Source organism: Chlorocebus sabaeus, chromosome 14 (assembly GCF_047675955.1).
Source record: "Chlorocebus sabaeus isolate Y175 chromosome 14, mChlSab1.0.hap1, whole genome shotgun sequence".
NCBI lineage: Eukaryota > Metazoa > Chordata > Mammalia > Primates > Cercopithecidae > Chlorocebus > Chlorocebus sabaeus.
In genome coordinates this window covers 45,930,260-45,957,456 of record NC_132917.1, presented here as the reverse complement: position 1 = coordinate 45,957,456, position 27,197 = coordinate 45,930,260, and the positions used below count along the sequence as shown (strand labels likewise).

The 27,197-nt window shown below is 49.0% G+C and overlaps 1 protein-coding gene across 2 annotated transcripts in view; it reads right to left on the bottom strand.

Moving 5' to 3' along the window:
* The window catches only part of PRKCE (protein kinase C epsilon), a 538,653-nt gene that overhangs the window by 10,152 nt on the left and 501,304 nt on the right, over nucleotides 1-27,197 (bottom strand). For both annotated transcript variants that reach the window (XM_007970759.3, XM_073022947.1), the window contains 2 exons: nucleotides 26,008-26,196; nucleotides 17,703-17,849 (listed from right to left, as the gene is read on the bottom strand). In XM_007970759.3, coding sequence (XP_007968950.1) covers nucleotides 17,703-17,849; nucleotides 26,008-26,196 — 336 coding nt within the window. The remainder of the gene's footprint in view (nucleotides 1-17,702; nucleotides 17,850-26,007; nucleotides 26,197-27,197) is intronic.

The window sequence follows — 27,197 nt, the reverse complement described above, 5'->3', positions numbered from 1 at the left end:
AGACTTCCAGCCTCAAACTGTAAGATCATAAATTTCTATTGTTCTAAGCCACCCAGGTTTTGGTACTTTGTTACAGTAGCCCTGGGCAACTAATACAAACTCCAATCTTATTTTTCTAAATTGATTTTTAAAAAAATTTTTAAGTATATAGAGAGAAGAAATCTCGCTGTGTTGCCCTGGCTGGGCTTAAATTCCTGGGCTCAAGCGATCCTCCCACCACTGCCTTCCAAACTGCTGGGATTACAGGTGCGAGCCACCATACCCAGCTTGAAATTGGTTTTTAAAATCCAGACTTAACCTTGATTTCTTCTTATTTTGGGACATATTTCTAGCCTGTCAAGATCACCATGATTCTGCAGTTTACCTCTCTGAATCTCAGTGTATTTAGCTAGGAAGTAGAGATAACAGACATACCTAGCTTTCTGAGGGTTGTAGGTAAAGTCCAGATAAACCTTAAAATACAATGCAAATGTCATTTTAAGTCTATCATTCATCTTATCTGCTATATCCTCCAGCTTTATGTCATCCTAAAATTTGATTGGCATGCCTCCAATCTATTGGGACATTTACACAAATATTATTTAGCACAGGATCAGGACCAGAGCCATTTGACCTGGTCCCTGAAACAGCCCTCTTACAAAGGTGACATCAAGTCCCACCAGCACTCTTTGGGGTGTGGTTGTGAAATTGATTGAGAAGCAACCAGCCATGGTCACTGTTTTCATTTTGCTCAGTTGCTTTGCTGGAATAAAGATACAAATGGCTGAGCATTTCTCTGCTGGAAATGAAGTTAATTGCTTCAAGTGATTATTACTGCTCCCTAAATGTCCACAAACTATCTTCTCATTAAGAATTTCGAGAAACTTGCTTTAATAATATCAATTTCAAAGTGTCCTAAGTTCACATTTTCCCAGTTTCTGAATACTGGGAGACTGTTTGCTTTTCTCCTATCACTTGGTATCACTACTCTATCCCATCATTTCCAATTTACCAACCAGTAGGCAGAGCAGATTCTTCCGTAACCTGGAATGTAATTCACCTGGACCTACACTGGAGTCACCCAGGGGAGCTTCAACCCACTGAGATGCTCGTCCCACTCTAGAGATTCTGTTTAATTGCTTTGGGATCTGGTCTGGGCATGGAATAATAGGGTTCCCCAGGGGAGCTTTATTAAATGTAACTTGCCTGTCTTGGGTTTCAGTTTTCCCTTTGTGGTTTTCATCCTTACCTTTGTACTTTGGAGCTATTTCTCTTTGGGGAAAAGTTGGAGGCAAAATAACAGGTCTGCCTTTTGCCATTTTTTAACACAGTGGTTCTCAATCCTGGCTGTGCATAAAAACCAAACACAGCTATTTAGACACCTGAGCATGGTCCTAGACCTGACGAATTGGAATCTCCAGACAGTGAGTTTTTAAAGCTCCATAAGTGATTCTGATGGGCAGCCTGGTGGAGTCCCTCCATATAAAGGCCATGGGTCTCTTTCTTTCTTCTTTTAACAATTTCAAAAGGCCTTTTTTGTTGTTGTTGTCCAAAGGCCTGCTTAGGAGCCTAAGACCATTCTAGATTTGGCCTCCTCCAACACATAGCAAGTTCCTGCTATATACTGGCATTCCTTCTCAGCTTCATGACTTCTTGGTCTATTTTATATTGGTCTTTATAAAATCGGGACATCTGAGAACTCTCGTGGAATCAGACTGGTTTCTTTAAATGCCGATCTGTGAGAGGAGGTAGCTTAGTGGCTTAGCCTTCATGCTCTGCAACCCAACTGCCTGAATTCTATGCCTGCCTCTCCAGGTACTAACTTTGTGCCCTTGGGCCAATTATGTAATCTCTGTGCCGCCATTTTCTCATCCATAAAATGGGGACATTAGTAGTCCTCCCCATATTTGTTATAAGGATTAAATGAAAGAATACAATCAAGTGGTAAGAACAGTAGATGGCATCGAGTAAATTATTGGCATTGTTCCTTCCTCAATACATCTATAGATCACAACTGTATGGTTAGAACAAACAGAATTGTCTTTGGGATGATCCTGGAGAGAACTTTCTATTTGGTCTTAGTTCACGGAATAATCATTGTTTCACCTGGGCCACCTGTGTGCATTTTTCTCCCATGTACATGAAATCTAGAACCAATTAGTTTTCACTGGAGGCCAAGAGCCAACTATGTGACCCACCCAAAAGAACATTCCTGATTCCTTTTTGCCTTCCTGTGCTGTTTTCTCTTTCTTCCTTTCCACTGACATTACATTCATAGTAAACTTTATGTATACTGGTGGGCCATCTTTAAACTTTCTGGAATAAGATGAGAAAAACAAGGAAGGAATTTAGAAAAACAAGGAAAGAAGCAAATTTTAGCACTGCTGGCTAAAATTGCAGGCTGTAACACCATCTCTTGGCTGGGCGTGGTGGTTCATGCCTATAATCCCAGCACTTCTGGTGGACAAGGTAGGTAGATAGCTTGAGCCCAGGAATTTGAGACCAGCCTGGGCCACATAGTGAGACCCTTCTTTACAAAAAAAATACAAAAATTAGCCAGACATGGTGGCATGTGCCTGTAATCCCAGCTATTCAGGAGGCAGAGGTGTGAGGTTGGCTTGAGTCCAGGAGGTAGAGGTTGCAAGCCAGCCAAGATCGTATCACTGCACTCCAGCCTGGGTTTGACAGTGCCAGATCTTATCTCAAAAACATTAAAAAGCATCAGATCTCCTTTTCTTTCTAATGAGTGGGACATGTGTGTGTCTTTGGATGTCTGTGTGTGTTGTGTTGTGTGTGCACAAAGTCCAATGGCACGGGGGAGCCTGGGCGCCCCGGGAACTGAGGAGCCCAGCAAGCTGAGGGCTGCATGCCTCACCAGCTGTTGCCGCCTGTCGGGGACACAGACCCAGGGATCCCAGGTCTTTGGAGTTGCCACTAAATGCCCCAGTCTACATTTTCACTTACATCTCTTTTTAAATGTGGCCTACTAATTCGATTTTAAAAAGTTATCTCCTGGCTGAATGGGTCTCACAATCCTCCAGTGTGTGACCTTTACATTGTTGAAAAGATCACTGCTTCCACCTTTTAAGGGAGAAGAAACTGAAGACCCACTTGCTTTTTAAGCACAAGGGCACAAATGGCAGTTAAAATGGGAAGCCACTTGGCCCGCCATTCCCCAGCCCAACGGAAAGCGTCTTGGCAGCTCGGTGGCCCCTGTAGCCGTAGGGACAAGTTGCCCAAGCCTCAGGCCGGGCCTCACAGGCCCCTTCCCCATAATCTGGTTGGCTTCCTCGCTAAATCACTTCTGAGGGAAAGTTGCTTCACTCCTTTGGAGGCAGTCAGACACACACATCTATTTGCTAAATGGACCAAATTTTCTCAGACTGCCAGGCATGCTGAACAATCAACCACAACTGAATTCTATCAGGTCCGCTATTTGATGGAATTCAACTATTTCCCCTCTCCAGTCTTATTATTGTTTGCTAAACTATTTAAAAAAAAAAAAATTTTTTTTTTTTTTTTTTACAAATTCCATTTGCGGAGTTCCTTTAGGAAAAAGGAAAACTCTGCTTCAGGTATTAGCTAACAGCAAACCTCCTCCCCTACACCCAGCAAACAGAGATCAAAGGAGTTCAGCCAACTATCGTTTGGGAATTAGCTGAGGTCTAAAGACACAGCTTTCAGGGACTGCCACCAAACTTCTAACATGTGTTATGATGCTTTGAAACAAAACTTCAGGGCAACTACCTAAAGGTTCCTTCAGAAGGCAGTGCCAATTCAGAAACCAACAGATAAAAGGGAGGGCCCAGGACAGAGCCCCTTCGTGGCTCTCGCTCCTGCAAACCTGGGGAACACGTTCCTCATCTGCCATTGGTAAAGTGAGAAGCTTTTCAAGGAGACTTTCAATGCTGCTTCTATGTCTAAATTCCATGGCTCAATCATTTTAAGCAAAAGTAAGGAATATAAAATAAGCTTCTTAAATGGGGTTCCCACCCTTGGAGCAAGGGTTGGATTTTTTTCTGCGAAAGGCCAGGTAGGAAATATTTTAGATGTTGTGAGCCATACGGTCTCCGTCATAACCACTCCACTCTGCCACTGTAGCCCAAAAGCAGCATGAACCTATGTAAATGAGTGACCGTGGCTGTGTTCCGATAAAACTTTATGGCCACTGATGTTTGAATTCCATACAGTGTTCATATGTCCTGAAATAGTATTCCTCAACCATTAAAAAAAGCGTGGAAACCATTCTTATTCTAGGGCTGCACAAAAGCAGGTGGTGGGCTAGATTTGGCCCACGGGCTGCAGTTTGCAGACCCCTGCCTCAGAGGACGGCTTCAGGGTTTCCATGAACCTGGTAGAATATAGAACAGTGTATTGTGTTTATGGACACCTCAGGGTTTTCCTGGAGACCGAGGTTACTATATCAGATTCTCCAAGGGGGTAGTGATACCACTGCTAAGTTAAGAACCACTGATTTAAACATTTCCCTTATAAAAAGCCTGGCTTTCTAAGTGGTACAGTAACTGTCTCTGAGGAATCCACATAAAGGAGAAAGCCCTGAGAAGTATTTTCAGGACCTGAAGTGCCCCCTTTTGCTGAAGTCTTTCAGATCACAGGGGTCCCCAGCACGGGGCATCCCCTCTGGTCTCAGTGACCATACGGTGCTCTGCGGGGAAGGCTGTCTCATGTAGAAATGGCTGAGAACACTCCCCTGGATGTAGACTCTGTATCTAAGCCTCTTTCCAGAGGTGTCTTCTACGTGCAGGTGAAGCCAATAGTCTCAAAGCATTAGCTCCAAACACATTATGTCTCCATTCTTGTTAGTGAAGGAGGCACTTCTGGGCAGTTCTGAGGGGTGGCGCTTATTCCTGCTCCTCAAACCCTCCCAGGCGCATCCAGGCCCTCCCAGGCCCACACCCATGCAGTCCTTTGGCTGTGACACATTGCTTCTGAAATTTGGTAACAAAAATATAAAGCGTACATTCCAGCCACATCGGGCCACCTGGTTATGGATGAGTCCACATCGTCCATCCAGTGTACACTGGCCCCAGAGGACATCCACTCTGGGATTTCGAAACAGCCTGGGTATGTTGCTAAGTGCCCCAGGAGTCTTAGCTCCCCCAAGAGGCTGGCAGTGCCTGGGGGCAAAGAGGGCCTGGGGCTTCTGACACTAGCAGGGCCCAGCTCAGCCTGGCTCTGCAGGCTCTCAGCTAAGGGAATGAAGCCTGCAGAGTCTCTGGAGGACGGCAGAGCACCACAGCCGTTCTCTCCGCCAGAGCCCACCAGCCCTCCAAGAGCCAGACTGAGAGGATGCTGCATGTGAGCTCTGAAACCATTCCTGAGGCCACTCAAGGGATGTGTCTGGTGCTGCTGTATGGGAAAGGAAATGCCTCTTCCTGGGGGAATGATCCCCAAAGCAGGCTAGTCCCCTCCTATATATACCTTGACCCTTGTGCCGGGGTTCTCTTTCTTGGTACTCCTCATAACTGGGGCTAAATGATGACTCAGTCTGAAGTGTCTTTTCCACTGGACTGGAGCTCCACATGGGCATCTGCCTTGTATTTCTAGCACCAGCTTAGTGCCTGGGACAGCCTTAGCTTCTTTAGGAGGAAAACATAACAAAGCTTACAGATGGAGACTTTGCCAGTGCTTTGATGCCTTCCACGCCCGGCTCTTGTAACCTCACACCCACTCCACAGGGAGCAGAGTGCTGTGATCACATCTCCATTGTAAAGATGGGGAAATGGGCTCCGAGGCATTAGACGTCTTGTCTAAGGTGCAGGCTGGGCAAGAGGTGGAGTTAGGACTTGGAATCAGCTTGTTCTGACCCCGAGGCTGTGCCCCTGGCATGTGCTATCCTGCCTTCTATGATGAACTGCCGGGAGGCATCGATGCAGCCATCTGCACAAAGACACGCAGCACTGTGCCCAGCACAAGCTGCCAGTTCAATGGTTTCTGTCAATAGCAGTGTTACTGTGTTAAGATCAAACAAACAACTGCATTCTGCCGTGTACTCCTCACAGTGCAAGAGGCCGCCATCCCCACCAAGTCTTTTGGGGTTGTTTCATAGACATTAGGGGCACCCCAGGAGATGCCTGGGACAGAACATGAGGTAGAAAATGCTGTGTGGCTATCCAGGAATAAAGAGCCTCAGGAGGAGACAGTACCCTGCCTGCCCTGGCTTGCCTGGGGCCTGAGCTTGCTGAGCCAGGCCCTGCAGTGAGCTGGCCCCCCGCAGCAGGATGTGCAGTGGCAGGACCCGAGCCTGGTGATGCAGCAGGAGCCTGTGTCTCCAACTAGAAGTGGGTAAGAAAACAGTGGCAACTTGGACTCATTCTGCTTCTAACTGGGGGCCTTTTTTCATTTATCGTCTACTTTTCAAAGCCGTGTTATTGCTGACAGCTGTTGGGTTTACCATTCCAGGGATATTTTTGGTATCCAAAGAAGAAACTTTCCAATCTGGCCCTGGCAAAGACTCAGTTCCTCCACTTACCAATCTCTCCCTCACTTATTTAGGAAAATGTTCTAGATAGAGATCAGTTCTCTTGGCCCAGGATTTATTATTGCACTGCCTGTGAAATGGGAACTGTAAACATTCTAACATGTGCCTCTCAAGTCAAGATGAGGTCGCCCACCTTCTCTCACCATTCAACAATAATTTCAGGTTTCCTAAAGCAGGATCTTATGACCCCAAATCCCCGGGCATACACTGGAACTGATCTTGAGCCATAAAAGGTGAGAAGAGAATTTTGAGATAGAGCTGAAAAAAAGACTGTAGATCTGGGGAATTCATTTGTTCATTCCACAAATACAGATTGAATACCTACTATGTGCCAGGAATTGTTCTCAATCCTGGGGATGCATCTGTGAACAAAACAGATAGAACTGTCTCCCTTGATTGCTAATTGCTAATTACCGTACATTGCTAATTGTTGGCGCTGCATGATGAACACATGGGGATGCCTTCAATGATTCGCTCTACTTTTACATATGCTTGGAAATGTCCACACTAAAGTTAAAATTGTAAGTCCCAAATCTCAAAAACATGATGCCGAGTGAAAGAAGGCAGACACAAAAAAAGTACATGCTATGTGGCTCCATTTATAAGAAACTCTAGAAAAGACGAATCTAATCTCCAGTGACAGAAAGCAGACCAGGGTTGCCTGGGGCTATGGGCAGGAAACTTCTTGGGAGGATGGAGGTGTTCTATATACTTATTGTGCTGGTGGTCACACGGATATATACATTTTTCAAATGCATCAGAATGTGGACTTGAAATGGGTGCATTTATTCTATGTAAATTTTATTGCAATACAATTGATTTAAAAACCCTGCAAATCCCTGCTGTCACGTGGCTGGAGCTGGAAGAAATCTTAGGGATTACTTAAGTCCCTCATTTTACAGGAAATGAGCAGAGAGAGTCAGTGAATTTCTCAGGGTCTCACAGATAGTAACAGTGGAGACCAGCACCCTGTTCTGTCCAGCACTTCCCCTTAGCTCACTGCCTGTGATACAAAGTGGGTGCTGCATTCTGCAGTGCCACATTTTTGGGTGACTGTCTTCTCAATTATTTGGTTGAAAACCCACACCCCAGGTACCTATAGTCCGAGTCTGCCATGCCTCCCAGGAAGATTGCAAATCCTGTTACTGCCAACACTAGCTGAGATGTCAGCTGCTGTGCTGGTGGGGAAGGAGTGTGGCTAAAGTCCTAGGTCAGGATCTGGTTTATTTTCTAAGTCATCTCAGTTGATAAGCCCTACTCTGGAGGGCTTATCTTTCCATCTCCTTACTTAAGGCAAATATATTTCATATTTCCCTGGCCTAGCCATTCACCACCTTCTTCCACACCTAGCTAGGCTCTCACACCTGAAATACTCCATTGACATCCAAGCTCTGTGCTCTGAGAAAGCTGCTGTTGTGGTGGAGTAGGTCCAGAAAGGAGTAGCCAGAGGAACATGGAGGGCAGGAGGCTGCCACTATGTGGCCAGGCCTTCTCACATTGAGGAGACTGAGGTTGATGTGGAAACTTAACGAACCTTCACAAACCTACTGTGTATTAGTCAAATCCCAGAATTCCAGAATAACAATGGGATGTGAAGTTTCGGCCAAACCTAATTCTGTTATCATCCCCCTCCCCAGCACAAACAATGGGAAGTAAAGAGGGCACTGATCCTTCAAGTGCAAAACTGGATTCCCCAGAGTGTCTCTTTTCCATGACATATATGCCTCCAGAGATCAAAGGTCCTCCACTTGATGCGGGCAGAACCACCCCCGCCCCCGCCAACCCGGTCAGCTTGCAAAGTGCCCCTTGGTGCCTGTAGTCTTCCGGGAACAAACGCTGGCTGGAGGGCTGAGCCCCTCTGTGAGGGAGAGTTGAGGCTCTGTCTGCCTTCACTTCAATACACACAAACCAGGCTCTGACCCCTGTCCCTCCTGGCAGCCAGACCATCCTTTAGTCCTCTCCACAGAGATGGGCAGGAGGGCATTACTTATCCAGCAATGCAGCCCCACTCGGACAGGATCTTCTGCAAGACCCAAGACTGGAAGTGGGCTGACGTAGGCTCTCAGGACCCACAGAAACCCTGGCTCCCAGCCTGTTTGGGGAGGCCCTCTTCTCTCTGTCCTCTAACCCTGAAAGTCAAAGCTCCAAATCCCTCTCCCAAATGAGCATCCTGTTAGGGGTCAGATGCCAGATTTTACCCTAGTGCCTATTATCCCTTAAGTGTTTTGCAGTACCACGTATTCTGCCATCGAGGCTTTTCAAGGTGGCAATGTTAGGGTGATGGCAGAAGATTCTTTCCTTGCCTTTGTCAAGCTTCTCCCTCTAGGGCTTCAGGGCTTCACAGAGGGCACAAAGGACATGTTCAACAAATCCTTGTTGAATATAATTGATCTGAATCCTGCCTTCCCCTTTCTCCTTTTATGCCTTTTCCCAGGTAGTTCTTTCTTCCTGACCCCTCCCAGCTCTCTGTCAAGTTCCAGCTCCTCTGTGAAATGTTCCCTGATTCCTCCTGCTGTCCTCTGGCTTGATCAGGCATGGCCTAGGAAGTCCTCCCCTGCTCCCCAGTGAGTTGTGTGTGTGTTACTTCAAGTGCTGGTGGGGCAGGGAGGAGATTAAGTTCAAGAAACACTAGTTTGATGAACCCAGGAAGGCATATACCAAAGTAACAGCCATTAAGACATAAAGAAAAGCTTAGGAGCTTATGAAAGTGCCCAGCCAAGCCCAGGCCAGCCCAGGCCTCAAACTCTTCCCTGGAGTGGGGGTAGGGGATGAAAATGATGTGTTCGTTGGCCCTCCCACCCCTAGGCCACAGGAACGTTCCTGCAATCAGAATTCTCAAATGGCAAAATTCCTGCAATCGGAATTCTAAAATGGTGAAATCACTTGTGTGGAGTCAAAGATGCTCCGCTGAGGCTGTTTAGCTTAGAAATATTTGGGAGCTTGCTGTGCTGGAACAGGATCTCACTGGTGACCGCTATCACTTCAAGGCTGGGGTGCTGAGAGCTGCACAGCTGTGCCCAGCAAAAACACTACTGAGAATGAAGGCAGGGAACGTCAAGGTGGTAAGCATGGTCACAGAGTAAAAGCAGGGGACCGGCGGGGGGTGGGGGGTGCTGAAAATGTGGGGGAACTTGGGGTGCCATCCCAAGAGGCAAAAAGGGCTGGGAATGCTGGCACCTGGGGTGAGTCAGTACCTCCCTCGCACAGTACCTCCCTCCTCTTGGCACTCAGCTCATACCAGTGGCTGTGCTGGAATGATGCCACCACGGGTGCCTCAGCATTCTGAACTGTGCTCCTTCCCTGTCTTCAAATGCTTTCTGCCCTGTAATGGCTGGTGCCTTGCTGGATGGTGCCATCCCCTCATCTGAACTCCTGGCTCCTCAGTCCCTTTGGGACAGGAGTGTTATGCAGTCCAGCCTCCCTTGGCCTCAGTCTCCTGTTGTCCTCCTCACCATCAACATCAACACCATCCAAGTGTTCACCTGTATCAGGCACTGTGCTACTCATTTCATGTAATTAGATTTGTTGACTCTTCACAGCAACCCTGGGTCGTAGATATTTAAAACCCCCGTACTATGATCAGCAGACCGAGGCTCAGAGAGAAGTGGTGACTTTCCCAATATCCCATAGCCCAAATTAGAAACTGGTTGCATCTGATTCCAAAACCCAGCCTCCAAACATCACACCAACCTCCTGCAATTCTTAACTGTTGATTCTTGGAGTTTGGGGATGAGAAGAAGAGGGCCTTTAAAAGGCCAGGGTAGGGGTGGTGAATGGAGAGAGGGGAATTAAAATTCATTGAGAATCTACAGTGCACAAAGTAGCTTAGACTTATTATCTATTCCTGTTTATAATTCTTTTCGAGACAGGATCTCACTTGGTCACCCAGGTTGGAGTGCAGTGGCATGAACATGGCTCACTATAGCCTCAACCTCCTGGGTTCAAACGATCCTCCCACCCCAGCCTCCCAAGTAGCTGGGACTATAAGTGAATGCCACCACGCCTGGCTACTTTCTGCATTTTTTGTAGAGACAGGGTTTTGCCATGTTGTCCAGGCTGGTCTCGAACTCCTGAGTGCAAGTGATCTGCCTGCCTTGGCCTCCCGAAGTGCTGGAATTATCGGTAGGAACCACAGTACCCAGCTATTCCTGTTTATAATTCCATGAGGGGAGAATTCTCATGGTAACCCAATTTTACAGATAAGGAGGCTCAAGGAAGCCAGAGGTCCGGGGGTGAGGTGAATTCTGAGTGTCACATGACTTTCCTGTGACAGCAATTTTATTCCAACCCAAGTCTCTCAGAAGTCAAAGCCAATATCCTGTCCACTGTACCATGCCACCTGCTGGGCCAACCACCAAAAACAGGTTTCTGGACTTTTCCCATGCCCTCCAGCCCTGGATCAGAGCCCTGGCTCTTGGAGGGATCTTGTAGCCTCTTGGCTGGTACGGGCTCTAGGATGGTAAGGGTTCTTGTAGCCTCTTGGATGGTAAGCCGCTTGGATGTGGCGGACACGGTCCAGGGGGATGTCCTCAGGAGGGGCTGCAGAACCCAGCCTTGCTCCTGCCCCAGCTCTGCCAGGACAGAGGATGAGGATGGTGTCATAACTGGCCTCCATCATCACAACCCATGCTATCTGGTGGTCCCTAGGCAGGTGGGCTGGCTTTAGGGGAAGGGGCTGCCTGTTCAACAGGGCTCCTCCTCAGGTCGCTAAGTTGGTGAAGTGTGCGGGTCTCGAGCCCACTTCCCAGGTTTTCTCTCAGCACAGCCCAGTCATGCAGGAGCATGCAGGAGAGGCCTCCCTCGGGGGTCCCGCCATGCAGCGCGGATGGCTGGATGGAAACGGATCATGAGGTTGAGAGGGGCCTCTATGTCACCGGGCCTGAGGGCTCACCTACCTGGAGAGACTCCCCACTCTGGAGGCCTTACCTTAAAGAGGGACATTCACACTGAAGCAAACTTGAAAAGAGAGAACATGTACACAAAGAGAAGTTTACTTGGCCAGCATTTCCCTCATTGCCTCTGGCTTTCACTGAGGACAACTAGGTTTCTGGGGAGGCAAATCTCTCCCTCCTAAGCTGGCTTCCCCCCATTTCAGTGCTGAAGCCCTGGGAGCCAGAGTCTCAGAGCTGAACGCTTTTGAGGGGAAGGAATGCGTACACAGCAGGGAAGCCAGGAGTGAGCAGAACGTCCCCAAGATCTGCAAGGTCAGATGGTGCCCTTCAACCACACCAAACACATCGCTCTGCCCCTACAGTCCCCAAAGAAGGCAAGCCCACCGGTAACACAAAAGCGAAATGTGCTACTTTCATTGGCAATTAGACCATGCCATTATCTTGGGATGAAATCCCCAATGGGATAGACCAGTGAATTCTAGGGCTGGAGATTTTCTCCAGCATCAAAGGCTTTGACTCCAGCCTTGCTGGCTTTCCTGTCTCCCCGACTCTTCAGTGCTGGGGTATTTGCCACCAAACAGCCCCCCACTGTGTGTCCTTGCTTTGAAGCAAGCCACCCCGGAAAACTGATTTGAGTACGTGATGGTGCAAAGCCTTTGGTTTGGTGTTGATGGCACATCGCTTGCACAAACTCAGTTCATTAAGTGGGTGGACAGAGGGTGAACAACAGGAATACAAAAGGGAAAGTGGAGGAGGGAGAATACGTAAGAGAGCTGAGAGAACGAAACACAGGAAAGTCTCCACGCTGAAGCAGAGGCCACTGAAAACTGCACTGGGTGGGGGTTAGTACAAAGGGATGTTGGCCTGTAGTCAGGAAACCCAGTTGGACTAGTGACAGCTGGTGAGTCAGGGCAGGGGTTAGACAAGGGAGGCTTAGGAGCCAGGGGAGCAGAAATCTCAGCTTAGCAGACATCTCAAGAAGGCAAAAGCCTGGGGGGAACAGAAGCCAATTGGGGTATATGATGGAACCTGACCAGAGGCCAAATTCCAGCTATGAATCTGGACAATCTCCTTGGTGATAGCTTCAGAGGGGCGAGGCTTCCTGTGCAGGAATGGAAGTCAGGCCTGAAAGCTGTTGTGCTGTTGCATCCTCGGCCTCTGTGGTGGTGACCCAGGGGCCCCCAGCCTCTAGTGAGCCAGCCTGGGCAGAGTACAGCCTTGTTGTGCCTGGCAGGTTCTTCCACGAAGGGGCTCTGTCCTTGTAGTGAGAGTGGAGAGGGTCAGGAGCTCTGGAAAAATATGCCACTGCATCCTGGCTCTTTGTAAGTGACATGACCTCTCCCAGCCTCACCTCCAGCACCAGCCCACCTGACAAAACCAGATCCTCCCTGTATCAGACAGGCAGGACACCCCCCAGGTCACCCAGATTCAGTATGGCCAGCTGAGGAGTGGGTTAATTCAGGTTTCTGGAGACTGGTGGCATTCTGGTATGATGCCAAAAGGGCATGGCTTGGAAGCAAGTGGAGGTAACCCAAGACAGAGGAAACCTGGAGCTCCCTCAGGGGCTTCAGGCACTTGAATGAATCACCCTGGAGGTATTCAGTTTTGCCAGATTAGGGCACTGGTGCAGCTGCTTTCCTCGCTTGCTTAAACACATGCCCAATGTCTCCTTGAGGCCACCGCCAAATTGCAAGGCTGACGGTGTTTGCTCACGGACTTGATCCTTTCCCTTCTCACAGTGTCTTGCCTTTGACTTGGAGTCTGTCAAAGAGCCAGGACCAACAACTGCACACTGTCCCTGGCTGCTTATGATCCGGTGACTTGGAGGCTTTTTCCCAATGTTGGGATCTAAACCAGTTTTCCCTCTTCCCTGTCAAAGCCCTTTCTTTCCCAGTTCTTCTAGGAAGGCATCTCACATGTCCTCAAGTTATTTGATGCCTTAAGTCCAAGGAAATCCTGTCTTGTGATGGCAGTCTGCCCCCTGAATAGAAGGACAACCTCTGTGGGGTGCACCTCAGCTTCCTCGTGTCTTTCAGTGGCCTCTGTGGGGATGAAGCTCAGCTTCCCCGTGGCTCTCCAGTGGCCTCTGTGGGGTGCACCTCAGCTTCCCCGGGGCTCTCCAGTGGCCTCTGTGGGGTACACCTCAGCTTTCCTGTGTCTCTCCAGTGGCCTCTGTGGGATACACCTCAGCTTCCCCATGGCTCTCCAGTGGCCTCTGTGGGGTGCACCTCAGCTTCCCCATGGCTCTCCAGTGGCCTCTGTGGGGTACACCTCAGCTTCCCCGTGGCTCTCCAGTGGCCTCTGTGGGGTATACCTCAGCTTCCCCGTGGCTCTCCAGTGGCCTCTGTGGGGTACACCTCAGCTTCCCCATGTCTCTCAGTGGCCTCTGTGGGGTACACCTCAGCTTCCCCGTGGCTCTCCAGTGGCCTCTGTGGGGTGCACCTCAGCTTCCCCGTGGCTCTCCAGTGGCCTCTGTGGGGGTACACCTCAGCTTCCCCATGTCTCTCAGTGGCCTCTGTGGGGTATACCTCAGCTTCCCCGTGGCTCTCCAGTGGCCTCTGTGGGGTGCACCTCAGCTTCCCCGTGGCTCTCCAGTGGCCTCTGTGGGGTATACCTCAGCTTCCCCGTGGCTCTCCAGTGGCCTCTGTGGGGTACACCTCAGCTTCCCCGTGGCTCTCCAGTGGCCTCTGTGGGGTACACCTCAGCTTCCCCGTGGCTCTCCAGTGGCCTCTGTGGGGTACACCTCAGCTTCCCCGTGGCTCTCCAGTGGCCTCTGTGGGGTACACCTCAGCTTCCCCGTGGCTCTCCAGTGGCCTCTGTGGGGTACACCTCAGCTTCCCCGTGGCTCTCCAGTGGCCTCTGTGGGTGGCCATCTGTTTTGCCTGTGGTAAGTCTGACTCTGCTCACGCGGCACAGAGTTGTCCTCACTGCTGGTACCTGAGCTAGGCAGGCACCCACATCCTCGGGCTTAGCCCCGAGTTGGTTACAGGGGTGCGATGGCACATGAAAACTTCAAGTGAGTTTTCCCGTTAGTCTTTTGAGGCTTTCTGAGACGAGAAATGCAGTATGTGCATCACTGCCATGGACTTTACTCCTTGGGCTTTCATCCTATTTAAAATGTATTTCTGCTCTTTCTACACAAGCCCACAGATGACTCCGGCTGGTGCTATTGACATTTTTCAGAAAAGAGCTTTCAACTTAGGGACAGATCTGGGTCACTTTTCCAACCTGCTAACTAGATGTGGACAGTTCTTTTTTATTTTTTTCCCCAATTTTGGTATTTCTCCTGAGAGAAATCTCTAGCGCCAAGGTTGTAAATGTCAGACATTTAAATAACTTGAAGAAGTCTTTAAAGACCTGCAGCTGAGAACTCTCTAAGGATCAACATTACTCAGCTCCAAGTGTGGCCAGAAACACCTCTTAAACAACGTCAGCTTTCCGTTTCAGCCTTCCTTTTTCCAGATGTTCTAATTCTCTCCTCCCAACTGAATTCAAACTTACCTAATCAATACCCTCTCCCCTGACCCCGCCCCTCTCCACAGCATTGAGCATTGAGGTGAACTCTGAAGGTCTGGGGAGGCAGGGGAGTGGGAACATGCACAGGAGATCCCTTCAAGGCAATGAGGAAGTCAGTCTTTAGGAAGACTGAGGCAGTTTTGAAATTGGCGGGAGCTCCTGGACAGCCCCATCCTTTCTCTTTGCCAGCCTCTCGTGGGGTGATAAGGACCCTGAAGGCTTCCTTGACCCTCCAGGCAAAAGAAAACAAACAGGGTCTTTCTTGCTCTTTACTCCCAGCAGGGAACTCTCAAGAGGCCCAAGGACAGAAAACACAGGTCCCTTGTGCTCTAGATGTCCAGGCAGAGGTGGACTCCTGCCTGACCCCTGACCCAGGGATGTATTTCCTCCTGCTGGCTCCCAGCCCCCTCACACCCCTGCCCACAGGAGCACCTTCACTTCTGGCCAGGGAAAGCTTTAAGGGGCTCCCTGCCTGTCTGAGGCAAGGCAACACCTGCATGTTAGTGGAGTAAGTCATGTGCCTGCCTCCCTTCCGGTTTGTCCTTCCCTCTCTTCCTCTCTCCTCTCTGTCTAGGTTTTTCCCCATCCCTCAGCCTCGCACCTGTTCACCTCACCCCTGTTCTTCACACCCTTCCTGCCACGTACTGCTCAAAGAGGGATGCCTCTCAGAAGGCCTGCACTTTCATTGGCTCAAAGTCTCAAACTGAAAGTTGTGAGCCCCGGTGAGGAATTCCTGTGACTGCCAGGGCTTTGGAAAGGGCTTTGGCAGTGTTCTGGAATCTGCTGTACCTCAGGGAGAGATGATTCTTCATGAATCCACACTCTAAAACTTCCTTTGTGTCTTTTATGATTAAGGTTCTTCCCTACTTCCTTCCCACCCCGTGGCCTCTCAACAAAACCCCCCTGGCTTCCTCTGCCACACCCCAGACCCTCTCTCTCCTCACACCCCTTGCTGACGGTGCCCCCTGGGGCTCCACTGGGCCTCCCCACTCTTCCCCAAGCAGGAGGGGGCTGCTCCTGCATCTCTGCCAGTACAGCTGGAGCCTGGTGCTCCGTAAGCCTGGTTTAATGTGGTTTTGCTGAGACCTGGAGACTCAAGTTTAAGTCATCTTGTAGCCCTGCACTGATAATCCCCTCAGCTTCAGTCTCTTCCTGCGTTTCTGTTAGCTGGGCCTGGATTCTTAGCCCTACTTCTCATTCTTCTTTGGGTTGATTAACTTAGGTTAAAGAGAAATTAAAATTCACCCTACCATCTGAGCCTTTAGTTTCTCCTCCTCCTTTTTTAGGCCTCTGGGGTCCTACTTCCCCTATTTTGCCAGGGGCACAGTTAATCCTGTTCTTAAAGGTGACTTGCAGAGGTCCTCAGCCCCCAGCCATTGGGCAGGCTGTGGCATGTGCAGGGAGCCCTGTGGCAGCAGAGGACAGTTGGCCCAGGGAGCTCAGACTCTAAGCCTTCCTGGCTTGGAATAATGGGCCTGGAGCTGTGGTGGAGAAGGGCTGAAGAGGAAGTGATATTTACAAAGGAAGAAGGTGATCCTAAATCTGGGCTGTTCCAAGCTTGTGCTATCCAGCGAAAACATGAAAACCAAAGGAGGAAGCAAATGAGGAGTGGTGATGGGACCAAGCATCTGGGGACGTTCAACCCCATGTGCTCGAGTCTGGCTGAGGCCTGGACCCCACCCGTCCACTGACACTATCCCCCACCCCCACTCCCACCGTGGAACATTTCTAAGAATCACAACATTGTCAGTAACGGCTCCCCAGAAAATCTCCTTGAATAGAATGGAATTCCTCTCTGATGGTTCACAAGGCACAGGAAGGTCTTTTCTGCACTTGGAGAAGGGGAGCAGGGGCTCATCTGACAGTATGCCGGGTGACTGAGGGCTGACTGCCTGATGGCAAGTCTTCCCTGCCTGGGACCCCAGTTCCACAGTCCCACAGCACTGGGGCCCCTGCCTAGTAAACTCTTACACTGAACATCCCCTTCAGCTCCCAGCAAGCCTGCCAGCCGGCTACCTCAATTTTCAGTCTGAATGACTGATTGCGTCAATGGGCTACAACACAACAGAATTAAGACACATACGCTATATAACTTTAAGGACTGCAACATGACCCTCGTCCCATTCCAGCAGAAGGCCACTGCCAGGACACGGTCTTTATTCTGTGAATCAAGCCCAGACTGAAAGCTCTGAGCTTCAACTGCCCTGTGTTACATTCCCCCTCCAACTGGCATCACAGCAGGCCTGAGAATCTGGAAGGTAGAAGGGAACGTGCGGCCGAGAAGGGAGAGGGTATCTCACAGAAATGCGCTTTTACGCAGTGGGCCTCCCAGAAGCTCCCCGCAGGACCATCCTTCCCGCTGCCAGTCAGTGAATCCCAGCTTCGTGCTCTGTGCTAGTCCCACAGAATGACCACGGCTAATATTTAATTAATATTTGCCTTTAAACTGACCCATTTAGAAAACAAACCCAGTTCTTCATAAAGAAACCTTATGTCTCTGCCATACATGGAAAACTAGTATCATTAGTCGTTTTCAATCTAAATAAATAAATTGAATATCTATTAACACAAAAGGTGTTCTGTGGCCCATGTAAATCATCGTCTTGGGTGCTGCTGTAGTAGGTTACATGTTTTCAACAGCAAACACGTGGGGCCTAAAGACACTGTCTTAGGGAGAGCCTCAGCCTCCCCTGGCCTTTGTCATTGTTGCTGTAATAGACATCCCCTGACCGCTCTTCCTGGGTGCACGCAGCCTGCCCCGCAAGTACCTGCGCCCGACCCACGGTGCCAAGCATGCACGGGGACCAACTTACAATGCGCGGTTTGAAGGGTGGCTTGATCTTCTTCTGCTCCAGGAGCACCCAGTCAATCTCTTTGAAGAATGGGTGCTGCTTGATGGCGTCCTCGCCGTTCTGCGATGCCACGCAGCCCAGGCGCTTGTGGGGATTCTTTGTCATGAACTGTGGGGATGAGGACAGAGTTGGAATTAGTGACAGAGGCCTGGCCAGCACAGGCTATGAGGGACTGATGGAGGTCAGCCAAGGCAGCATCTTCAGCATCACCTCCCGAGTCTGTTCTTTGCAATTTCAGGGGCCACATCTGTTGGGGTTTTTTTTTTTTTTAACTCTTACATAGAGTTGACTATGTCCCAGTCACCGTTCTAGACCTAGTACATGTATCAACTCATTTCACCCTATGAGGTACTATCATTGTCTCTATATTATAAATGAGGCACTAGAAGCACACAGAGGTCAGCTAATTTGGCCGAAGTCACCCAGCTAGCAAGGGGCCAAGCTGGGATTAGGAACTCTGGCTCTTACTCTCTGATCCCCCCCAGATTCTCAGGTCTTCTCATCAGGGAGACTGCAGTCTAATAAACTCATTTACACGGAGAGGTCAACAGTCCTTTTTGAGGTAAGGAATAAGGACCAGGTAAATGATCAAATGTATTAATACCTCCTCCTGCTCCTTTCCTATTCCTGGACCCAGCCCCTCTCCACTGCTTTTATGTTTGAATTTGCAATCTCTACACAAAATGCTCATGAAGGTCAAAAGATAAAAAGCAAGAAAAAGGCTTATTCCTTTTCGATGCTTGTAGGTAAAAATCACATAGATGTGTTTTATATTTTCTGGGTGGTGTCTTGTGTGCCTCACACACCCAGGTGAACTTGTTATTCCTATTAAATGAGTCAGTCCTGAGGGTAAACATTAATTTAATCGAGCACACGTATACCAATAAAATCTTGGGGAAAAAAAGTGCCAGTGGGTGGAAATATTTCTGATAGCTACCCGAAATAACAGCACGTGTGTGTTGTGTGTATATGTATGTGTATGTGTGTTAGAGACAAAATGTCACATTTCGTAGCGTGAAGGCTGAATATCTAAACAGAGGAACTTGAGAGAATAAATTATAATCCAAAGGAATACATCTTTGGTAGAATTTCAGGCTTAATCAGCAAGGGAGAGAGCCTGTAACTATTTCTTGCCTGGTGCCCTTGGAACCAAAGCACCTGGCCTCGAGTTCAATGCGACTAGAGGGGACAGCCCCAGATAAAGAGTGAAAGGGGTGGAGAGTAGGCGTTGAGTCAGGAATGGTACCAGTGTGCCTCATCTTTCTCATCTACAAGTCAGCAAGGTAACCCCTACTTTAACTCCTTGGAAGGCTCCCACCACGACGTCCATACTCCTTAGTTTGGCACACAGGAGCTCCTCAGCCTGAACCCTGTCTATCTACCTTGCTGTCCTTTTGCATTCTTTCTTCCCTCTGGTTGAAAGTCCCTTTCCAGTCCCTAGGCCTTCTCTAGGAATTACTCAAAATGCTACCTCGTCTGTGAAGCCTCCCTAGATTCCCTCCTCTGTTGATACCGTAGACCCCATGCTTCTGGTTTATTTAAATTATAATTTGTCTAAACATCTCTTCCCTTTGGTGAGCTCTATGATTTAGGAACCTGTCTTATCTGCCCCAAACCTGGCTCAGTGCCTGGTTCCCATTGTACACTCAGTAAATCGTGATGATGGAGTGAGGGGCTAAAGGTTGGGTCTCAGGGCACAGTGCTGAGGGAGGGAGACTGTGGCACAGCCACTTACTGTTGCGCAGGTTGTGCACTGCATACTTCTATGACACAAATGGCCTTCTCTAAAGTTCTGCATCACCTTCACATAGGCCCTCGGAGACACAGCTCAGTGGCTAGAGTCATGGAAATCCTGGTCTGGCCCTGCAGTCAAGTGACAGTGTGAGGAAATGAAGTGTTTTGAGGCCAAGGGTGCAGTAGACTCCTCACTTCCTCAGCTCCTCCCGTCCTCCCTTTTCTGGGAGGGGAAGCATCAGGGTCAGGGATAAACATAGAGGTTTGGGCATCTCAGGAAGCTGCCCCTGAGCCAGACGCTCTTCTCAGGGGGAAAATGCTCTTCTCATGAACGTCTCACCCTCACAAACTCGTTAACCGGTTAGGCATGACTTCTAACTTCTGGATCTTTGTAGGTCAAGGTTTTTCAGCCTTCGTGCTATTAACATTTTTGACTGGATACTTCTTTGCAGGGTGGGTGGGGAGAGCTGTCCTGTGCATTGCAGGCAGTTTAGCAGCCTCCATGGCCTCTACCTACTGCATGCCAGCAGCACCAAAAATATCTCCAGACATTACTGAATGTCTAAGGGAACAGGACAAAATTGCCCCTAGTTAAAGGCCACTGCTCTAAGGTCTCCAAAATAAAAGGGCTCAGCTGGTATGCTGGCAGGGGACTCACAGGGAGGTGTGATGGGCTGGTGTTGGGGCCTGGGATGGTGGCCAGCTCTGCTGGGCATAGTGTTCTGGTGGCCTCGGGTGCAGCTGAGGTTTTCCCTTAGCTACTCAGCTGACCTGGGAAGAGATCGGGCTCCAGGAATCAGGAGGCAAAAGCTCCCATGTCCACCCCAAGTTAATTACCCAAGAGAGTCCTCTGCAGTGATCCAGAATTGCAGCTCCAAAGTATAAGTAGAGGCAGAACCAGTGAAGATATGCCTGTTGCAAGATCTCATTGAGTGGAAAAAGCAAGATACACCATTGACAGGAAAATGAGATATGTGTACAGCATTCCTACAATTGTATAATACAGAAAAAAGAAATAAGTTATATTTGTGTTTGCTTGTATATATCTAAAGAAATTCCAGAAGGATATGTAAAAGCGTCCAAACATGAGTAGAGAGTGTGTGGGAAATGGGCAGATGGAAGCAAGGATGAGACAGACACCTTTCACTGTATCCCATTTTATGCTTTGTGTGTGTGTTTTTTAAAATAACATGCGATCAAACAAGCAAGCAAATAATGAAATATTTAAGGCCTAAATATATAAACTAAACAAAACAGAATTTGAAAAGTTGGACAATTGAGTCCCCCTAAGCAATGCTCCTTCACACTGGGTGACATGCCCTTCCTAAGTGCTTTCCTGTAGGAAAGTCAGAATGGAAGAGGCTGGGAGCCACTTTTGGATACTGAGAGTCTCGCTGAATGCCTGGCCTAGCAGGTGCCCTGTACTCATCGATGAAAATCCCTTCTCTGCTTCCTTTGGACACACGAGTCATTCTGCATCAAGTGCCGTGGTGAGTGATGAGACATGGTTCCTGCCCTCACGGGGCATGTAGAAGAGTAAGGGAGGCTGAGAAGAAACATGTCATTGCTAGAGAATCAATTAGCGAAGATTGTGATGAACGCCCCGAGAGAAGCACAGCAGGCTCTGACAGTGTGATGGGCAAGGAACTTGGCAAAGCATTCCCTGAGAAGCAACACCTAGGCTGAGACCTGAAGGAGGAATGTGCCTGGGCAAAAAGGGCACAGGGGGAGAGTGGTCAGGGAGAAGGAACACTAAAGACACTTGCATTCTATAGGCCCTGGACATAGTCCAGCAGAGTCCAGCAGAGCCCAGCAGATGAGGGGGAGTGGCTGAGGGGGAGGCGGGGCCTGATGCAGGACCCTGGAGGCTGTGTGGAAGATAAAGATCTTAAATCACAATGTGATGAGTTTTAAGTAGGGGATGAGGCATGAAATGGCTAGATTTGCATTCTTAAGAGATCATTCTACAGAGATGAGAAGGAGGTAAGAGGGGCCACCCGCCCGCCAGTTAGGAGGTCCTGCAGTTCACCAAGGGAGAGGTGGTGGTGGCTCCGATGGGGGTAGTGGGGAGGAGGATGGAGAAAGGTAACTCAGATGGAAAAGGTTAGCAGGGGGCATGGACTTGATGTCTGGCTAGCTGTGATGGGGAGAGAGGGATAGCACCCCATTTCTGGTCTGCTTAGACAGGAAGACAGTGCCATTTACTGAGCCACGGAATTTGAGAGTGAGCAGATTTGAGGGGGACCATCCAGAGCTGTTTGGGTGTATACTGAATGTGAGGGACCCCTGACCAGCCAAGGGGAGGAAGTGAGTAGGGAACTGGAAACACAGGCCTGGAAGCTGGAAGATGGGTCTGGCTGGGGATACCCCTTCCTGAGTGCAGGGTGGGAGGTGGGAGAGTGCAGTGCAGGGGAGAGCACAGGGTACCCAGGGGACCCGGGGCCCAGGCCTGAGGAACAAGAGAGGCGGTGATCAGAATCCATCCATGAAGGAGCCGAACAGGGGCCAGTGAGTGACACCAGCAAGGAGCTGGGAAGAGCAGGGGTCCCTCAAAGACTGTCACCCAAGAGACACCCAGGTCAAAGTTTTCCTTGGCTCTCAGTTGAACTAGTTATAATCGTTTCATTGAACTAGTTATAATCAGTTAACATTTCGAGATTTTACATAAAAATCTGGATTTTGTGCTTCTCTTGGAAAGCCAGATCTGGTGAGGTGAGGTCCTCATTGCTGCTGGGGATCATCAGGGGTCTCCATTTACCCTGCCCCAGCCAGTCCTGTTCACCTTCCAGGGCTCCTGCTGGGCTCCTGCAGGCATTTAACTTAGCAATCTGTGATAAAATGGGAAGAACAGAGAGCTAAGAGCTGTTTCTGTTTTTCACCAGTTACATAGCTCCTACAATGTGCTTGGCACTGTTCTCAGTCCTTGCGATGCGTCTGAGAAATAGGCTGGAAAACGTTCCTGCCCTCATGAAGCTCAATCTTGTGGCAGAAAACAGACAATAAACATAATACATAATATATATATAGTGGGTTAGAAAGTGAAACTGCTATTAGGGATCAACTGAGCAGGATAAAGGTGGATAGGGAAGGGGACAAGTTTTAGCTTTTTGTATTAAAAAAAAAAAAAAAAAGCCTCACTGAGAACACACTACTGAGTCAACCTCTGAAAACGTCAGCACTCAGAGGGCAGCAGAAGGGGTAGCAAAGGAGATGGAGAAGCAGCTGCCCAACACCAGAGGAGACCCAGTCCCAGAGGGCAAGGACAAGGAGGGCTTTAACACAGAAGGGCTTGACTGAGCCAGTGAATGTGGCTGGCAGGCTCCAAGGCAGGGATCCTGAAAGCTTCAAAGAGCCACAGGGGGCCGAGGAGAAATGAGGGTGTGAAGACATCAAGGCAGAAAAGTGCAACGAAGTCATTTCCACGAGTAGCAAGAACCAAGCTCGGAGTGAGAGGCCTGGCCCAGAACACACATTGAATTTGGAAAGTTGGACAAACTAGTTCCCCTAAATAAGACTAGTACCCCTGAGGCCTTCTCACTGGCTTGGGGCAAGGGCGGAGGACTTTGGAGGCTGGCAGGAGAGGCACCCTCCAAACCATGCTCTCCCCAGCAGCCAGATCTACCTTCTAGGTGTACCAGCCAGGTCACTCCCCTGCCTGGTTCTCCGAAGGCTAGCCCTGCACTGGGAATCGAATAGAAGCTCTCATGGTGGCATAAGAAGCCCTGCATACTCAGGCCGGACGCAGTGGCTCACACCTGTAATCCCAGCATTTGGGAGGCAGAGGCAGGGGATCACGAGATCAGGAGATCGAGACCATCCTGGCTGACACTGTGAAACCCCGTCTCTACTAAAAATACAAAAATTAGCCAGGCATGGTGGTGCATGCCTGTAGTCCCAGCTACTCAGGAGGCTGAGGCAGGAGACTCTCTTGAACCGGTGAGGGGGAAGTTGCAGTGAGCCGAGATCATGCCACTGTACTCCAGCCTGGGCGACAGAGTGAGACTCAGTCTCAAAAAAAAAAAAAAAAAAAGAAGAAGAAGCCCTGCATACTCAGACACCGCCATCCCATCACCCTCCTCGCACCCACTCTCCCTGAGCTCCTTTTGGGCTGTCCACCCTGGCAGATGTTTTCTAGTCCAAGGCCTGCGTACTCGCTGTTCCTTCTGAACAGACATCCTTTCCCCCAGTAGCCACCTGACTGAAACCTCCCCTTAGTGTCCCCTCATGGGATAGGCATTTCCAGACTCAAGAGCTCCCCATGCAGCCTGTTACTCCTCATTTGCTGAGCCGCTGCATGTGTCTTTTTGCACTCGTTACCACTGAGTACAATATACAGCCATTTGTCTGTTCTGTTCATTTATTCACTAGTCTGTTAGCAGGGACTGTGTTCTTTGTGTCTCCAGTGCCTGGCATAATGCCTGCCAATAAATATTTATGGAATAAATGAATAAAATAGTCATTACTAGATGCTCAATAAATATTTGTTTAATAAATGAATGCATGAATGAACATACTCTATTTGCCTCCTTCACTTCTCTTATCCCAATTGTGGCTATATATTGATATATTTTAACTTATTAAAAATAATAAATAATCTCACTGGATTGGAAACTCCACAAGGCAGAGACCAGGGCTCACCAATACTTACTCAGCATCTAGCACCATGCCTGGCATGTTGGAAGCTCTCAATAGATAGTAGTTCATTGAATGAATGAATGAAAGAGAGAGGGAGAAGAGTAAGGGCAGAGGGGAAAGAAGGAATGAGGCGAGGGAAAAAGGAAAGGAAGGAGAAAAAAAACTACAGAAAAGGGTAACATGTTCTGATGTGGAATTTTCTAAAACATGGTACATGCATCCTCAGATACCTACAAAATGGTTTTAGATCTTTCAAAAATTTGTATACAATAATTTACGTTAAGCAGGGTGTGGTGGCTCACGCCTATAATCCCAGCACTTTGGGAAGCTGAGATGGGTGGATCATGAGGTCAGGAGTTAGGAACCAGCCTGGCCAACATGGCGAAACCCCATTTCTACTAAAAATACAAAAATTAGCTGGGCGTGGTGGTGTGCGCCTGTAATCCCAGCTACTCGGGAGGCTGAGGCAGGAGAATCTCTTGAACCTGAGAGGTGAAAGTTGCAGTGAGCTGAGATCACGCCACTGCACTCCAGCCTAGGCCACAGAGCAAGAATCCATCTTGAAAAAAAATTACATTAATTCATTATGGCAAGGGATACTGATTTTCTACCTATGATAATGGTATAAAATTTCTTTGTAAAATACAGGCTGGCACGGTGGTTCATGTCTGTAATGCCAGCACTTTGGGAGGCTGAGGTGGGCGGATCACTTGAGGTCAGGAGTTCAAGACCAGCCTGGCCAATATGGTTAAACCCCATCACTACTAAAAATACAAAAATTAGCCAGGCATGATGGCAGGTGCCTGTAATCCCAGCTACTCAGGAGGCTGAGGCAGGAGAATCACTTGAACCCGGGAGGAGGAGGTTGCAGTGAGCCAAGAGAGCACCAGCCTGGCCATCGCAGCGAGACTCCGTCTCAAAAAAAAAAAAAAATTATTCGTAAAATACATATAATCAGGTAAATATTGGAAGTTGATTAAAAGAACAAGAAAAGCAACTAATAGTGCAGAAGACACTTGAAGATAGCAAATTTTGTGACTACAATGTGCAAACGACTGAATTTTGGGGCATTCGGATGCGTGGAAGAAGCCAAGTTCTGGAAGTCCTGGTCCCTGGGCTGTCACCCTCGTGCTGTCTTAGCTCAGAGGGGTGACCTTGGGCAGACTTCTTGCTTAACTTCCCTGCACCTCAGCTTTCACGGATTTCAAAAGGGTACAGGTAACATCACTCACTTGACACAGTACAAGCATTGTTATATCGTAGAGATGGCTGTGCTGAGAAAGCATAAGGGGTTTTCCCATGTGAGGGATGATTCCTAGGGCAGAGTCAGTCTCTGTATTATTTGTCTACATCCAGCGGGACTGCATGAATTTCCAGTGGACCAGATCTTTTCTGATTGGCTCTTGAGCCACAGAGATGTTGTCATGGACACAGTTGGGCAGTGCCCACTCTCCCTCCCCTCCTCTCTGTTCTCCCTCACAGGTCCCTGATGAAGACAGGCCACAGGTAAGGAAGTGACAGAAGTGGCAGAGGTGATGTCAGCAAAGTTGAGTTGCTTCTCTTCCCTCTGAAAGGCTGGAGGACACAGATGTACACAGCACCTCATCTCAGGAAGCACAGACATGCGCTCCTTTTCCCACCAGAAGAGCAAGTCATCTCGGGCCCCATTCTCTTGGCAGCAGCCCTCTGCACTGCGCCTGAACTCCCAGTGGCAACTGCCCTTAGTCCTTCCCATTCCATGGTGATGAGCAGAAGTGGGAGGGAGAAAGCTGGACAGAGAAAGGGAGAAGGGAGTGTGTGTGTGTGTGTGTGTGTGTGTGTGTGTGCGCGCGTGTGTGTGTGTGTGTAGGGGAGGAGCCCAGGAGAGCACAGCCATGGGTGAGGGGCAGGAACTCACAGCTTTCAAGATGCTGACCGCCTCCTTGCTGAGCCAGACCGGGTACAGCACGTCGTCATGGAGGATGGACTCAAATAGGTCGTCCTCATTGTCGGCCTCAAAGGGAGGCTGTCCAGCCATCATCTCGTACATCAGCACCCCCAGGGCCCACCAGTCCACGGAGGGGCCGTACTCCAACTCCTGCAGGATCTGTTCAGGAAACCGGCAATGTCAGGCACCATCAAAGGCTCCCACCCCAGTGACACCCGTGCTACGAACGCCCGTGGGAAGGACTTCAATTTTAACTCACTCCTCCCTACCGTTGAGTCCTAGTCCATGTGAAGTTCTAAATCAGCAAATTCAGTGACAGTTGAGTTTGGAGGCACTATGTTGGGGGCCGGCTATCTTCTTTCCAAAGTCAGTATCGACAGTCTGTCTTCCAATGGGAACATGAGCACCAGATAAAGTTCCTGACTGGCATGAGGGCCACATTTGAAAAAACTGCATATTTTGACACTAAAATCAGGGTCAGGGGAGCACAATGCAGACTGAGAGAACGAGCGAGTTGTAAGTGACTCAGAGTGCAGCGAGGTCACGTCTCCCATCTCACACACAGTGCAGGGCACAGCTCACTGCCTGAGTGGAAAGGTGAGCAGAGGTCTTCTTTAAATGGTGCAACACTGAATTTACCTGAGCCCTGTGCTCCTGGAGAGGAAACTGCAATGAATAAGTCTCCCCACCCTGTCATGGTCTACCTATAAAGGACTACTATACTCTTGCATATTTTAAGAAAAAACTCATCTCTATTGTTCATCATGATTCCCATAAGATACACTGAGGAATCCCCCGCTTTGCTTCTGTGAAACCCTAGGCCCCTTTCCTTTCCTTTGGGGCCACCTTCACTAATGAACTCCCTATTGTAATGACCAGAATCAAACCATCTCCTTGATTGGTACATTTTGCCTTTGACAACAGTCACTTGTCTTATCTATGCTCTCTGTCTCTCTTTCTTCCTCTAGCCAAAGGTGTAGAGTCAAATTCACTCAGATTAAATGCATGTATGACATGATGCTACTGAATACAAGACATCTTTTTTGGCTGGGCGCAGTGGCTCACATCTGTAATCCTAGCACTTTGGGAGGCTGAGGTGGGAGGATCACTTGAGTCCAGGAATTTGAGACCAGCTTGGGCAATATGATAAGACCCTGTCT